Below are 16,653 nucleotides of genomic sequence, written 5' to 3'. Positions count from 1 at the left end.
TCTGCAGGCAGGGCCAAAATGTGATTACTAATTTTAAGCCTATTCAGAAGCAAGCAGGACAAGGCTTCCACATGTCTAATGAGGAATAAGTAGAACTGGACTTATTCTCCTTAACAGGGATAAGGTCTTAGCTCCAGTCAGCAAGAAGGAAGTATCCAGCCCATGAGTCAGTGGTTCCTAATTGCTTCTTTAGCCCCCCCCCCCCCCCCCGCAGGAGATCAACCCTCCCCCAGCTTTCTCACATGCAGGATTTGCAACGATAATAAACTATATGCTCTGACAAGAAAAGAAAAATGGTGTTTGAAACAAAGATTCGGTTTTTCGGCCCTCAGTCTTAAAGGTCCTGACTGTCTTAATCAGATTAATCTTTCTATTAAAATGGGACAAAACCAGGCATAAGCAGTGAAGATAAATTGAACTGGAATTATGGACTGCTTCAGTTAAATATTTGATATTGAAAAATGATGGGAAATACGGGTTTATGGAAAATATAGACAATTGTATGTGACTGCAGAATTTGTTTGCTGTTTATATGGCACAGAGACCAAGGCTGATGCCTTCACCTATACATTCTGCATTCCTTCATCCAGCAGATTTGTGCAGGTAGAGTTTTGGTGAGTGGGGTGTGTGTGTGTGTCTCCATTCCATAATACTGACAAGATCCATGTTGGTCTAGTTTCTGGCCAGATTTTCTGACAGAAATAGCCTTGGTAATCCTTGTGACTGACATGCATTAAGAGATAAATGGGTGAAGTATCATTCTGTTGATTCTCCTGAATCTTCTAACAGCTTTCAGTAATTTCAACCATGGTATTTATTTATTAGATTTATATTCCACATTTTCTGTTTTCAAGAACTCAAAGTAGTTTACATCATTCTCCTCCTGGTCACAGTTGTATCCCCACAACCACCACCACCCTTTGAAGTAGGTTGGGCTGAGAGTCTGTGACAGGCCCAAAGTCACCAAGTTCCCTACCTGGCTGAGCAGGGACTAGAACCCAGATTGCCTGAGTCCCAGACTGCACTCTTAATCACTATACCACAGTGGTATCTTTCTGGGTCAACTTGCTTTAGTAGTGTTTGGGAGCATTGTCCTAATAGTTCTGGTCTTTTCTGAAGTGGTGCTCCAGAAAGTGGTACTAGAAAACTGTTCTACCCCTATAAGGTTTGGCGTATGGCATGGGTGGGGGAAATGCAAGCCCTCAGATGTTGGACAATAACTCTCCTTATCACTGACTCTGGGGTGAGGAATATTAAAGCCTGAAAAAATTTAGAGGCCACAAGTTCTCCACCTATATAGTATGGGTTCCAGGTTGTCCTCTCTACTGTTAAAAATGCTGGGAGAGACACGGTGGAGTTTTGAGTAAAATGTAGTCAGTATGTTGATAATACTTTGCTATACCTGTTATGGAAAAAGACTAATCCTAGAGAGCTTGTGGTAACATCTGAACTGATTTCATGGAACAGGGGAGGGAGTGAACAAGCTGAAATAGCAGCCAGACAAGATGGAGGTACTACTGGTTGGTAATCTTTCTTGCCTGTATGATCAGCCTGTCCTGAATGGGATTGAAGTCCTTCTGAAGAACAAAGTACGTCATCTTTGAATGTGCAGGTGGTGTTGATGGCCAGCATCAACAGCTTTTAACATCTCAATGGGTATGTCAACTAGAACTATATCTGGAAAAGATTCAGCTAGCTTCAGTTACTCACATACTGGTTCTATCAAGACTGGCCTACAGCATTTTTCTTTCCATAGAACTGTCTTTGAAAACAGTTTGGAAAGTGCAGTTCCTCTCAAAGTAGCAAAACAGTCAATCTGTTCATATTATGCTGATCTTACATCATTCACACAAGTTTCTGGTCTGTTTTCCAGGCTCAGTATAAAAAACTTGCATTGGCCATTGAAATGTCTATATAAGCCAGTGTGGCGTAGTGGTTAAGAGCATGGGACTGGGACTCAGGCAATCCGGGTTCGAGTCCCCGCTCGGCCATGGACCCAACTGGGTGACTTTGGGCCAGTCACAGACTCTCAGCCCAACCTACCTCACAGGGTTGTTGTTGTGGGGATAAGATGGAGGGGAATGATGTAAGCTGCCTTGAGCCCTTTGTAGGAAAAAGGCAGGATATAAATCGAAAATAAATAAATAAATAAATAAATAAGAAAGATAAAGTTTATTTGAAGAACCACTCAACACATGCATATGAATGCAACTGGGGCTTAAGATGGGCTTTGGAGCCTTTGTCTTTTGGCCCATTGTTGGTTAAGATCAGATTGGTGGGTACCAGGGATGATGCCTTCTTAGTCATAGCATCACAATCCTTTCTGAGGAAGTTTCTTTTGCTGTACATGCTATTAGGCAAATTCTGTGAGATTTTCTCTGTTATGTGGTACTGCTTTTAATTTTATTATGTAACTTTGAACCTAAAATGTATAAATGAATAAAATGTATTTTGGATGCATCAGTGAATTTATAACTTATTTTTTTCCTTAAAGTGAAAGGTTTGATCCCAATATTTTAAATGTATGGAAATAATTGATGGAGAAAGGGGTCTTACATGGGATTGTAATGCCTTTGATGCTAGTGAGTATATTGGTTGCCTTTTATATTGAGCGCTGCCTAGCATATGCTTACAGATAGTAGTTAGTATTACAACTCGTTTATCTTATTTTCATCACATAACTTTAGTCATAGAATATCTTACTAGTGGTGTATTTTTGTGGAGACAAATTATAAAAAATGTGCACTGTCATAAATCAGTGATGCTCTGACTCAGTATGTTTGGTATACATTTAGTAAAGAAAAAACAAAAACATGTTATGTTCTACATATTGAATAAATATAACAATTCTTCCAGTAACCAAACATAGTTGAAATACTTGACTTGGAAAAAATCAAGTGAAGATACAGTTTAAAATATTTTGTATTCATTTTATATTTGAACATTTTAAGGCATGACTTAAATCAGGTAGCATATGTTCCCTTATATTTTGATCACAAGAAAAAAGGGAAGGCTCTTAAAATTGTCAGTATATTAATTTTTCACATGTCTGCTGACCTGTGTGCATAAACATATGCTTTCTGGGGAGAAACACCTGCAGGCATGCTGGCAGAGCTAATTACAACATTTAATTTTAGATTTAAGTGGCACTGTATCAGTTCCAGTTGCCCAACACACATTATTTTCATTGTGTTAATCATGATATTACTTTAAGGGGGAAATGCATTTCTAAAAATAGAACATTGCCCACTGCTACATGCTATATTACAAGTATGTCTGCGTTCTCCATGTTCTGGTGCCCTCTGTCCTGGTTTATCATAGAGCGAAGTCATGACTTTTGAAGGTGATTGTGCTCTTCCATTCCCCCAGTTACTACACATGCTAGTGTTAGAAGGTTATTGATATTTTAATGCTAGGGCTGGACTGAACATGGAGCATTGGCTCATTTATATGTTTTCAAACTGCCCAGTATCCAAAGCTTTCTGGCTGCCTTCCCCTAAATATTCCTTGGAGCAGTGCCTCTGAAGAGTATCACAGTATACAGTTAGATTCTTACCAGGTGAAGCACTCTGTCAGATATTGCAACCTTAAGCCATGTAAGACTTTTTAGGTCAAAACCAATCCTTGAGTTGGACTTGGTCCCTGTTGGTTAAAACTGACTCAAATAATGTTGAAACTCAAAGCCAGCAGTGGAGTGCAAGCCTGAATTACTACAGATTAGCCATAGCTTAATTATCTATATGTTAGGTTGTATTTTGGTAAATATAAACAGAAGTATATATTTTAAATGGTATCAGGGTACAGCCTAAGTATATGACATCATTATAAGAAATGATAATTGGGTGTGTGAGGGTGGGGAGGTATTGGTCCTGTCCTAATTAGGGATGCTATATTTCTTTAAATCTTGAAACTATAGAAGAAGATGACAAAGAAGAGATAAGCTTGAAACTGTGAAGAAGAAAAATTGAGGAAAGTATTTAGGAAACCTGGAAAAAAAAAGATTTGGTTACCTATTAAAAATAAATTATGTTTACTACTTCAAGAATATGTAATGTATTTTGTATAATTCAGTGCATGTGTTATGAAAGAAGTATCAGTATTTAGGACAGGGCTACTCAAAGTTTTACATCTGTGGGTATAATTGGGAATTTGAGAAACTGCCATGGGCACCACCACGGCATGATCAGTAGTGGAGCACTGCTTTGGAATTTCCTATCACATCTATGAACCTCAAGCCATATCTTTAGCAAATACCTTTGCCCTTTGTCTATTAGACACCAGAACAGATCTTTAATAACTAATTGTTTAATTTGGCTAATTGCCAGCCATGCAAGAAAACTTACAATTTCTAAGCATGTGTTTTGACAAAGTTCAGTAATGTGTTTTTTTTTTGGGGGGGTGTTATTAAGGAGATGAATGTTGTACTAGAACAATATATTATTTGAAGTATTAATAATCTACACATTCTTTAAATTATTTACCTGCTTCATGGAAATTAACAAATGGTCAGTGTAAAAGGCTCTTCCACACCCTTTTGGCTGATATTAAAAATTAGAAGGATAAATACCTCTCATAATACAATGGATTAAGGACCTTACAATGCTTTCAACATTTGAATGAGCAGCATATAGTTATCATCTTAAATGGTTGCTCATTTTAATACTTGGTCCAATTTTGTGGAAGCATTTGTATAATTGCTAGAGAGTTATATGTAAACTTTGCTATGGATATATTGACATCTGTGTATGTATATAAAATTTCTACAAAAAATAAAAGTTTTGCATGTGCTACATTGGGGATTCCTCCACTGGTGTCATCTGATACTGGTACTTGCATGTGCTGTATCATAGATCCCAGTTTTAGGGCATAATTTAGCCCAAATTGATTTATTTCCGTAAGAAAGACTTACATTCACGTTTACTTTCCCCATAGGGCTTTAAAGTTTTGAGTAACCCTGCATAGCAAGCCAGACTGTAGGCTCTCCAAAAGAGCATTCCCTGCCCAGCTTCAAATGCCTGGTTCCAAGAGGACCCTTCCTCAGGGCAGGCATTGTCAAGAGATGCCTCAGGGCATTTCTTCCTGAACTGAACATCAAGCAGCTGTCCCAGAGAATAAATGGATGGTCCAGAGAAGAGCTATCCTAGCAGATTGCCTACAAGCACATTACTTCAGCTACACATTTGAGTCTGAGTTGCTCTCCAAGAGCTTTTCTGCTCTTTGGCTTTCTCTGAAAGGGTGCTTAGGATGAAACAGTGGACAGGTACCTCCACCATTGTTTGTCTCATTTGCCCAGTTATTGCCCGGCTAAATAATTTGTTGCAGTAGGCAGGTAGGGTTGATTGTACTTTCTGGAACTGCTGCTAGTGTTGCCACCCTGCTTCAGGAACCCAGCAGCAGAGAGCCTTTATGGCTTGGTAAATCTTTGTCAGCCCAGCACAGCTCCCATTCTGCTGCCTGAGGTTGAGGATTCAGCCCATATCATGAGAGAATTGTCCCTCAACATATTTTGCAGACTTGGGAGAATTAGCAACAAGGAAGAGGCCAGTGTGGTTAACAAGTAAAGCAAGGAAGGTATAAAAACATACTGCTTAAACATTTACTTAAATATGTCAGAAGCAGAAACTAGTAAGGCAGTGGTGGACAGTTAGACAACACAGGAGTGAAAGAATTACTGAAGGAAGATAGTGTAATTGCAGAGACATGACTGCTCATTAATTTGTATTTGTATTTGCATTTGTATTTTTTGCAAACATATTCCAAATTGTGTGAGTAGTGTTACAAATAATGCAAATTAAATAACTCATTATTATGCAAATATGCAAAAATGACTCAATTTGCCCTCACCACATTTATTTTTTTTTAAAAATCTTAGTTCAGTGGTTTGCTTCTGCGCCAAATTTTGGTTTGTGTCTTTTACTTACCTCTTACATAGTGGAGTGGTCTTAGTTTCTTTTTCATTTTATAGTTTAACATATACTCTATTTTCATATTTACAATATTTACATATTTTCTTTGTCTTTCTTGAATGTTAGTAGAAATGTTATGAAAAGCTTTTTTACAATATATATTTTTCCCAGTTACATTTGGTTGGGGGATGTAGACTCAGAAGCATTTTTAGGAACGAAGATGGTGGGTGGCTGAAGACCAGTACTTCATTTTGTACTATTTTTGGCTGCCTATACCCCTTAAAAAAAAAGGTGGGGAGGCATGGAGCATATTGGTGCAGCTGCCTAAGTGTGGGGGACTTGGAGTGATGGTGAGTGCAATCATGAATGTTCCAGTGGAGTGAAAAGACAAAACAAGCAGGATTGGGCTGGTGGTAAGGTAGAAGTGAGGAGAGCAGGGCTGAGGTGGGTTGCAGAGAATGAAAGAGGTTAGTCCTGCAGAAAATGTCCATGTAAGTTTGTGTTGTGTGTGCGCATGCATGTGTGACATTGTGGGGGGTGATAACTAATAGGAAAAAGTTATTAGGATGTAGTTCATGTATTGGGGATATGGAATGAGGACGTTTTTGGGCTGATCTTGAATAAAACTGTTGGTTCAGAAGGGTATTGCAAGCTCTGAGCCCGCCTCTGCCTGATTTTAGACTCTTGGGAAACTTGCTTGGCTTTTAACCATATCACCTTGCCTTTCTGTGAAATGAGTGCATTTTTTCCTGCCTACATCAGCCATTTTGTGAATGGGCATCCTATAGCATAGCAGACATTTTATTGTAGTGACCATGACACTTTCAAAATTCTGAATATTTCATCTAGGAAGGGTGCTGACTTTTTATCTTAGATTTTTAATATATTAGATTCATTACGTGTTTTCATGTAGAGAATGGGTAGGTAAAAATAAAGGAAATTAAGGCAGAAGTTAAAAATATGTAGTACGAAGGTATTTTGTTTTTTTGAATAACCATGGTACTACCTGGCAGGTCAGGACAACTTAGGAGAGTACCAATTCTTTCCTGGTCCTGTCACCTTTCCTGACTTCCCTGTGCCAAATTGAATTAGCAGAGGACTGGATAAAGATCTGGCCTTATTCTTTCCTCTATAATATTAGCTGCTGTGGGATGACCTGTAGGAACAAACATAGGAAGAATTATTTCCATATCTCTCATGCTGTGGTATTTCAGCTTCGGCTGAAATTAAAACAAGTAGCATGGCAGTGCTTGGAGAGCTTGGACTCTTCTCTCACAGCATGGCAACAAAGGCGCAAGACATTCAGTGCAAGTCAGCGTGGTGCAGTGGTTAAGAGATTGATTGGGACTCGAGCAGTCTGGGTTCTGGAGCTCACTGGGTGATTTTGGGCCAGTCACTGACTTCCAGCCCAACCTTACTCATATGATTATTATTGTGAGGATAATAAGAGGAGGAAGCGAATTATATAAGCTGTTGAGAAACTTGAAAGGATAAAAGGTGGAGTGTAAATATAATGAATAAAAACAACCAGTGGTTCACTTTATATACAGACCTGATAGGCATCATAGATGTGATGCAGCTCATGTCTCACAATTGATGTGACATGAATATAAATCAGATATTTAGGGTTAATGGTGGATTGTATGAGCCAAGTCCTACTTGCACTGCCATTTTCATAGACATGTCTCAATTCACTATAACAGCGGTCCTCAGACTTTTTCAATAGGGGGCCAGTTGAAAGGCTGTGGTGACCATCGCAGGCCAGTGAGGTGACGTTGTGAGGCGGCACCGGGCACGCGCGGCGGTGGCTCGCTCATTCGGAGATCTCCCAGCGAGTCCAAAACCATCTCTGAGTGAGCAAGCCACCACTTCCCTGCCCGCGCTGCAAGGCAGCGCCATGCACGTACGGGAGGCAGGCGGCAGCCTGCTCTCTTGGAGACCATCTCCAAGTAAGCAAGCCACCGCCCATGCAGCAAGCACGCATGTGGGCAGCGAACGGTGGCGTGGGCCGGATGGATGGCCATGGCAGGCTGGATCCGTCCCGCGGGCCGTAGTTTGAGAACCCATGCACCTATTTCCCAGTGATGTTCCTGAGGTCATCTGTAATTGTGCAGGAGTGGCAATAATCATTTTTCAACAACTTTGCAAATGTTAAAATTAGCTGAGCCAAAATGTTCTTCTGTGATTGGAAGATTTTTTTAAGTGCATCAAAAGGGCTTGCAACAGGAAGGACTTTAAGTATCTGCAAGCTGCCCCCAAGAGCTGCCTGTGCAGTTTTGGAGCAGCTAGCAATGGTGGTCATCTGCTAGCCACTTGGCAAGGGCAGCAAGGGGATGGGATTGGCATTCTTGCCAAGCAGTTTTACTGCAGTTTCTGTTGGCTTATGATAAAGGTCATGTCATCTGAATTTGGACAACATGATAACCCATTGTGGGTCAAACCATATATGTTACTGGTTTCTAGGATGGCTTGTTTAACATACTTAACCCAAACCTGTGGGCTTGCATGACTCACTCATCTACCATGGCTTATAAAACACAGTGGGTTGTCATGTTGTGTGAACCTAATCCTTGTCTTTATGTAGAGTCAGAGTTTGTAAATAGCAATCCCCCTGGCATGAAGGTATTGCATCTTTGCACCTGAACGCAATTTTATTCCTGTACAGAATTCAGATTATGATGATTTGGGCCACTAAATACCAGAAGTGAAGCAGAGGTTTTGTTCTCACTGTGGAAATATCCCCAAGTGTATTTATTTGCTTTTTCAACTGCTACATATATAAAACTGCTTAGTAGCTTGTGCTATTCTAAAACATTTTAATTTTTGTTTTGATCAGGTTTTGAAAGTATTTTAGAAGGACTTTATGGACCAAGGCTACGAAGAGACCTCAGTTTATTTGAAGGTAAACAGTTTTTTGAAATTTATGAAAGCTAGTTTTTAAATTATATGACATTTTAAAGCACTTTCTGAACACTTCAAGAATTTTGCTGGAACATTTTGCTGTAAATACTTTTTTCCATAGGTCTTAATTGCAGGGTCCTCTTTGTTCTCATCTCTATAAGCATTTGTCCAAAATATCATGCATTTGCAACAGACTTATTGTGAAGTTCCTGAATTAACTAAGTATCTTTCATATTTTGGTGGGGGGGGGGAGTTGGTCTGGAAAATTGTCTATCTTTCAGAAACTTTCAGAGATTCGTTGTAAACACATTTCTTATCATTTTTTAAACGGAACAACAGAATGATTGTGCACCATCTACTGTCAAAGCAGAATAAAGTCTTGCTTTTCTAACTCCTGTTAGAAAACACCTTTCCCCCCCAAAATATTTCTCCAAAACCTTTACATTTTGAAAAAGGAAAAAAGATGTTTTGCGGAACTCTGTCAGATTACATAGTAAGCAGAGATAAGCAGTACTTTTTCCTTGGATTATATGACTTAAAGGTGTTCAGAAGGAGGCCACTTCTTTCAGTGCTTACCCCTGGGTGAAAGAAAACTTCCAGTACACAGGAAAGTCAGGGAGATAGCATCTTTCTCCTTCACATTCTATGTACAGGGATATGTAATGATAGCAAGCAGCAGTAGAAGGAATATAAGCACTGTGCAAAACTATGACTTACCCCTTTAGGTGTTATAAAGCTGCCATGACCCAAATATTTTTTTTCTGAGAGGCCACATTCAATGAGGGACTGAAATAAATCTCAGATCCAAACATGAGAGTTTTCTTTGGTGTGGCAGCCTAGTTTTGGAGTTCAGGTTTCACAGGTTTATCATCACACTCTTGCCGAGTGTCTCATCTAGTATTTGCCTAATTTTAAATTATCTTAAAAGTGGGTATCAAGAGACAAAAATGGGATTCTGATGGTATATAGTTGATTCTGTTATCTACCAATCTTCCTGTCTGAGCTGGCTCAGACAGCCTTGCAAGTTACTTGAACTTGTAGTTTGGAACTTCATGGCTTCTGTGGTAGTCTTGGGACTTCCATTATTGGAAGGGTTTAGATTTACTTGGCTTTTAACCTCTTGCTGAGGGAGGTGCTCAAATGATCTAGAGACTGGTGGATCAAGATGGTTTCCTGGCAGTTTATGCGACTTGGCCTGGCAATCCTGTTGAAGCGGTAGTTAATTTCTGAATTCAAGAGAGAGCACAGCTGTTAGCATGACCTCTTCTGACTATCCTTCCCTGGTGGTTTAATGTTTATATGGAGTTCTCTAATGTAGTTATTTGAAGTGATTATGGGGCCTGTTACTTTGTGGGTTTCATGGCTAGAAGGAGTTGTCAACAGGTTTACTACACATTGTATGGATACTGTTGTTTACATCTGATTCTAGTTGGATATCACATTAACAGAAGTCTTGCTCAGATGTTCAGGTGACAATTGAAGATTTAAAGCAGGTCAGTGAATCAAGACCATTCACTGGTCTTGCCCCCACCAGTTCAGACCTTGCCATGTTGCATTCACTTTAACCCAAGCAGAACATTCCTTGGGATTGTGGAGTATTTATCATTGGATTTCTAATCAGGCAGAATCTCCTGTGCCTGTTCAAGTGAACACAAGTAGAGCTCTTGTTAGACTTTGCTGATTAATCACAGTTAGCAGGGTGGTGTGGGTGGAGGCACCATGCATGGCCATGACTGTGTATGTACTGTAAGTCTTTATGCATTAATCTAAACAAGGTCAGCAGCTGTATCACATCTGAATTCATCTGTATTTTACAAATTTTAATTGTGAGTTTCAAAAATCAAATAATAAAGTACTGGTTTTCTTGCATGAAATTTAAGTTACTTATTACAGTGGATACGTCTGTACCATGGACCCTATAAATGTTATGTGTAGCAACATATTAAAAGTATCATCAAGTCCTCAACCCAAGGTGTTATCAAAGATGGCCATTTGCCCTTCCAATATTGTAATATTAGTCTTTCAGTTGTCAAATGGAAGATCCATTTATGTTGACCTTGTATTAATTTCCAAAAGAAGCATAGATAGTAGAGACGTATCTGTAAATATTAAATAACTTTTCCAACACAAAATTTATCCATAATATATCAAAAAGAAGCAGCACTTGAGCTTTTGAGCGGCCATTGCCAAAACTTGAGAGAAGCATTAGCTGCATTATACTTCCAGCTGTTGGGCAGTTTTTATAAACCTTTATCACAGGAATGAAATGTACCCCAAACATCAGTTTTTGGTGAATTAAATATAACCTAGGATTCATTACCCCTTGTGAGATAAATGCCAATAATCATTAGTTATTTTATTTCTTAACCTCCTAATAACTGAAGTACTCTGCTTGGGCAAATTTTAAGATTACTTATTCGATTCTTGCTCAAGACCATGTATTTATTCACTGATAATATTTATAAACATGGATTATTAGCCTGTATACCTGTTCAGCCTTGGTTGATAATTCTACTAATAATGCAAAAGCATCAGGGCCAAACCTAGATTCTAACTGATGTTTCAGTTGTACATATTGCCATTCAGTTGTAGTTGACAAATCATATTTAGTGCACGAAGTAAAGATCTGGTCACCTATCCAAGTCTGTTACACTAATGTTTTCTTTCCAGTCCTTAAATCTGAGTTTTCTCCACAGAGATAATTTTGTGTGTAAAGATATAACAAATTATAATGTGAAATTGGCATCACATCTCTCTCACTGCCATAACTATATAATATGCCCTGTCTGCTTTAATATACCAAGAACCCAATGCATTCCGTTTGAGAAGATGATCTAAGTATGAAGATTGCAAAACTGTTTATGGGAGTGCGGGGGAGACCAAAGCATCCTCTTGCATCCTTTTCAAAGATATTTGTGGTGGAATGGAGCCCTGTATGAATTTACAAAACAAAATGTTACTTTTTGGTAATATTAGTCTGGTATAAAAAGAGGGGTAGGAAATAAAAACCAAACAGTATTAAGCATATTTACTATGTCCAGTAAACTTGGTTTTAAAGAAGCCTGTCTATCAATGTTCCATAAATATATCATTAATCAGTTTACTTAAATTTAGCTTTATAATTTGAGATCTCTAAGAATAAGTATTCCCAAATAAGGGCAAAGTCTAAATTGCCATTTAGATAGTATACGCCATAGTGTACTATCTCCAATCAACATTGCATCAGATTTGACCAATAAATAGAATGCTAGACAAATAGCTGAAATTATTGTCTGCCTCAAATCCAGAGGACTGGAATTTCAAGATAAACAGTAAGATAAAGAGTATGTGTAAATACTAAACAATTATGCACATGTTTGTGAATATTAGTACTTTGTCAGATCACACATGCCACAGGTTCCAAACATAGATTGATTATCAGTGGAGAAATGGATATCCTCTCTGATATTTCTCTCAATTGAGTTTAGGATTTTAACTCCTTTCTGAAATTCTGCACGCAGACCAAACTTTTAAAAAACACTGGGGAAGAGAGAACACCCCAAGAAAATCCCATGAGGACTGAGCATGCCTGGTGGCCATTCAGGTTTGATCATTATGAATGGGAATGGAAAGCCATCAGGAAGGGAATAAAATGGAGTTGTAAGAAGGCAGGGTAGCTAGTTTTGTTGCAGATTTTGTTGCAGGTTTTTATATACAAACAGTTATCTCAGTTTTTTAAGCACCAGTCCTTATATCAGAGATTTGCAGAAATAAGAAAAATATGAAGTCTCAGCTCCACCCGCTAAAACTGACAGAGATGTTAGTAATTGGATGGCATACAAATTTTATAAATAAACAAGCACAGAGAATGAAAGTTTTGAGAAAAAAATTAAATTGCGGTGATGCAAACTGGAAGGCAGTGCCTGAAAATTTGAACAGGGAATACTTTGCACTGTAAAATGTTGCAAGTTCCGCATGCTTCCTTTTCAACGCCTTAAATACTTAGGACTGGGGCATTTGATGGACTGTCTCCTGCCATAACAACTTATCTACTTCTTGAGCTAATTAAAAGACCCTCATACATGTCCTGCCAATATGTGAGATGCATTAGATAAGAACAACTTCTCAGAAAATGCATTGACTTTGGAATAATTGCCAAAGGATGTCTGTTTGGATTGTGTCTTATGTCATTCCGGGTCATGTTCAAAGCTTTTTTTATTCAGCAAGTTTTCTGCATTTGCTGGTTTGAATTTTTTGCTCTTGGTTCTTACTTATTTTTTGTGTAACTTATGAATATTATGATGTGATATATCTTTCTTAGCTTGTTGTCTACAGTTTTTGATAAAACCATTTGTCAGAGTAGGCATAGCACCATCTTCTGGCGAGTATTTTACTTATTTAACCTGTAACCTGCCTTTCTACCACAACAGCAGCAAACCACTGAATGTGACTTTCAGAAACAATTTACATGTATAAACAATACATTAAAATACAGCAAAAGCATAACGGTTGCAGAAAAATACATGATTAAGAACAGCACCCGAACCATCTGGACCCATTTTAGTTTGAGGATCTTCTACAATAAAGCACCCTTTGTCTGCCAGTAGAAAGATAGAAAGAGGAAGTAAATACATGGAAAGGAGTTCTGGGCAGTTTGACAGCAGCCATTGAAAAGACTCTTCCTTGGAGTCCTGCAAAAGTACCTTGGAAGGTAATAGTCTCTAAAGAAATGCAGATCTTAAGAATCAACCTTGTATGGGAAAAGACACTTTTCAGGTGACCTGAAATGTTAGGAATTCAAACATAACCAACACTTTTAATTTTGTCCAGAAGCAAGCTGGTTCTCAACAGAGCTGTTGTAGCAGACAACTTGCATTGTCTCTGTGACCAGCCCCAGTCCACAACATTCTGGACAAACTGAACTTTCTGTAGTGATTTCTGAAGTATTTTCTCATGTAGAATATGTTACAGTAGTCCAAACAAGATATAACAAAAGTGAGCATGACTATGGCCAGACCAGACATCTATAAGAAATTGACACAGTTGGCACACTATCCTCAGCTTGGCAGATGTACTCCTGGCTATTGCCTAGACCAGGGGCCCTCAAACTTTTTCACCAGGGGGCCAGTTGAAAGGTGCCGGTGCTGGGTGCGGGCCGGAAAGTTGGTGCCAGTGGTGTGCGTGGGCCAGTGAGGGGGCAGGGGTGGCGTGTGCGCTGAGGTGGAGGTGAGGTGAGGTGCGGGTGGGTGCACATTGGGATGGGAGGTGAGGCAGGGGCGTATATGTGCCGTGAGGCGGGTGCACGAGGCAGCAGCTTGCTCACTTGGAGATCATTTTCTCAGAGCGAGCAAACAACTGCCTCCCTGCATGTGGGGCGAGGTGGGCAGTGGCAGGTGCTCGCGGCAGGTCCAAATGGGCATAGTGGGCCAGATCCGGCCCCTGGGCCATAGTTTGAGAACCCATGGCTTAGACATCCAGATTAAGGTCTGAGTCCAAAAGTATATCCAAAGTGCAAGCTTGAGACTTCAGAGGGAGTGTAAGCCCATTCAGTACAGTTTGAATGCCTTTTCCTTGATACACCTTTTCACCTGAGCAAAAACATTCCTGTCTAAGTTGGATTAAGCTTCAGTTTGTTTGCTGTCACCCAGCCCATTACTAGTATCAGGCTCCAATTTATGATAGGTGAATAGCAACTTTCTTGCTGAGGCTTCAGAAGAGCTTTGTCACTGGGAGCTCCAGAGTGACAAAGCTCTTCTTACTGTTCCAGAGCCAAAAAGGTGGGTGGAAAAGGTTGGCTAATACTGCCTGGTGGTATCTCAGGAGACCTTGAGTAGCAGTACCCAATTAGCAACTCTTTCTCTGGCTTTTCCATTGGAAAAGGCTGATAGAATGGTGATGTTTAAAGGCACTCAAGGCACTTCTGACCAGTGTTGCCTGCTCCCTTAACCTGTCTGCTGAGAGAAGTCAGCAGATGGTACATTGGGTGACACTGCTTGACAACTTTCCAGGCACAACTGACCAGTACTCTTCTGGCTTTTCTATTAGGAAGTGTTGGGGCAGGGGATGCTGTTCAAAGGCAGTTGGGGCTTCTCCCAAAAGCATGCTGTCCCTAAATGTTTCTCTCAGGAAAGACTGGGGGCAGGGGGTTGGTAAAGAGGAGGACCACTATAGCATTGCCAGTCAAAAATGGTAGGTTCCTGGATTTATAGTTTGGTTTTTATACTAGATTATTTTGTATTAGGAAATACAAAACTGCCCTTGTTGCAGTCCCAAGTTTTCACAAAAGAGTGAGAACATAACACTGGATTAGCTGTTTGGAAGACTATGGATGTATGGTAGGAATACCAAGAGAATAGCAAAGGTGGATTTGGCATTGTGGTTTAGCTGCTGTTAGGGAAAATCTTCTGAACCTGAAGAAACAGTGATATTCCCATAGCAGGGCGATCAAATCTAAAATCATGCACTTATACATTGACCTATAATAGATATATTTAGGGTATATAGATAATATGGATCTCAATAATTAACAATCCATAGGAGATTGGGAAACTGATAATCTGTCTTTCAATTCCTTGAGCAAAACATACCATATATTAGGAATGTATACATGAGTGTCTTAGGTATAAATGTGTGTGCTTGCTCCCCAATAGATAGCAAGCAATAGATAGGCAGTGGTAGACCTGCAGAAATCATATTGTTTGTGTTTAATGACAGTTCATATAAAATGTAAGCATATCTTGCCTTGCTGTTCTGCAAGACGAAACACCCTGTTTAAGAAAGCACCAGCAAGAATACAATGCCCATTCATAGAAACTCATCCAATGATGACATGTAAGACAGTGGACTGGACACTTCTAAAGATGGGACTTGAGAGCCAGTGTGCTGTAGTGGTTAAGAGCTGGGACTGGGACTCAGGCGATCTGGGTTCTAGTCCCTGCTTGCCATGGAGCCAACTGGGGGAGTTTGGGCCAATCACAGACTCTCAGCCCAACCTACCTCACAGGGTTGTTGTTGTGGGGATAAGATGGAGGAGGAGAATGATGTAAGTTGCCTTGAGCCCTTTGTAGGAAAAGGGCAGGATATAAATCGGAAAATAAATAAAGAAAGAAAGAAAGAAAGATTGATGAATAGAAAAAATCTGAGCAATTTTCCCCTCAAAATGCTGTGCAATTCGTCATAGCAAGCCATTGAGGGCTCTGGGGTCTCATCTGGCAAACCAGCTTGTAAGAGGCCCTGGATCACCCAAAATAACTCCGCTTGGACAGCCTTGTGAGGAGGCAAAGAAGTCATGCTTTGCCTGCTATAGTGGCACAGAATAGGTTCAATAGTGAGTCCTTAAACGTGTTCAGTTGGACTTAACACAAGATCTCCTCCACCTGCACTCTAGCCATCTCCCTTCCTGCTTCATTGCCCTCAGATTATTACTATACCAGGGTGCTGCATGGACTTGGCAGGAGGGGAGAGGGCACCTGGGTGCAGTCCTGTTGATTGCCTGTGCCATAGCCCTATTCCTTAAGGAAACATGGGCATCTGCAAGAGCACCCACCATATCAGTAAGATAATTCCCTAGAGCCCTTTGGAAACCTTCAGGAGCCATCAGGGCGGATCATTTGAATCGATCCTCCACCCTTGCAGAGGGGAAAAGGAAGGCAGCACCCTAAACTTAAACAGGTAATGTTCTGACCATGACAATGGGATAGATGTTACTTCAGAACCACCTGTTGAGAAAACAAGGTCCAGAGTATGACCTTTCTCATGTGTAGGGCCGGTGACATGCTGAGACAGCCCCATGGTTGTCATGGCAGCCTTGAAGTCCTCAGCTGCTCCAAATAAGGAAGTCTCGGCATGGAAATTGACGTCCTCAAGG

At 40.0% G+C, this 16,653-nt stretch overlaps 1 protein-coding gene and 1 long non-coding RNA gene across 4 annotated transcripts in view; one reads left to right on the top strand and one right to left on the bottom strand.

Annotated features, from left to right (window-relative positions):
* The window catches only part of LOC123017262, a 731,707-nt gene that overhangs the window by 141,671 nt on the left and 573,383 nt on the right, over positions 1–16,653 (bottom strand). The gene's annotated exons all lie outside the window — the stretch shown is intronic.
* Positions 1–16,653, top strand: part of LCORL (ligand dependent nuclear receptor corepressor like) — a 94,962-nt gene that overhangs the window by 17,247 nt on the left and 61,062 nt on the right. For all 3 annotated transcript variants that reach the window (XM_044418496.1, XM_044418497.1, XM_044418502.1), the window contains exon 2: positions 8,743–8,808. In XM_044418496.1, coding sequence (XP_044274431.1) covers positions 8,743–8,808 — 66 coding nt within the window. The remainder of the gene's footprint in view (positions 1–8,742; positions 8,809–16,653) is intronic.

Source organism: Varanus komodoensis, unplaced genomic scaffold, assembly GCF_004798865.1.
Source record: "Varanus komodoensis strain SLA01 unplaced genomic scaffold, ASM479886v1 scaffold9, whole genome shotgun sequence".
In the NCBI taxonomy this organism is placed as follows: Eukaryota; Metazoa; Chordata; class Lepidosauria; order Squamata; family Varanidae; genus Varanus; species Varanus komodoensis.
Note: the sequence above shows the minus strand (reverse complement) of the source record. Positions and strands in the feature narration are given on the sequence as shown.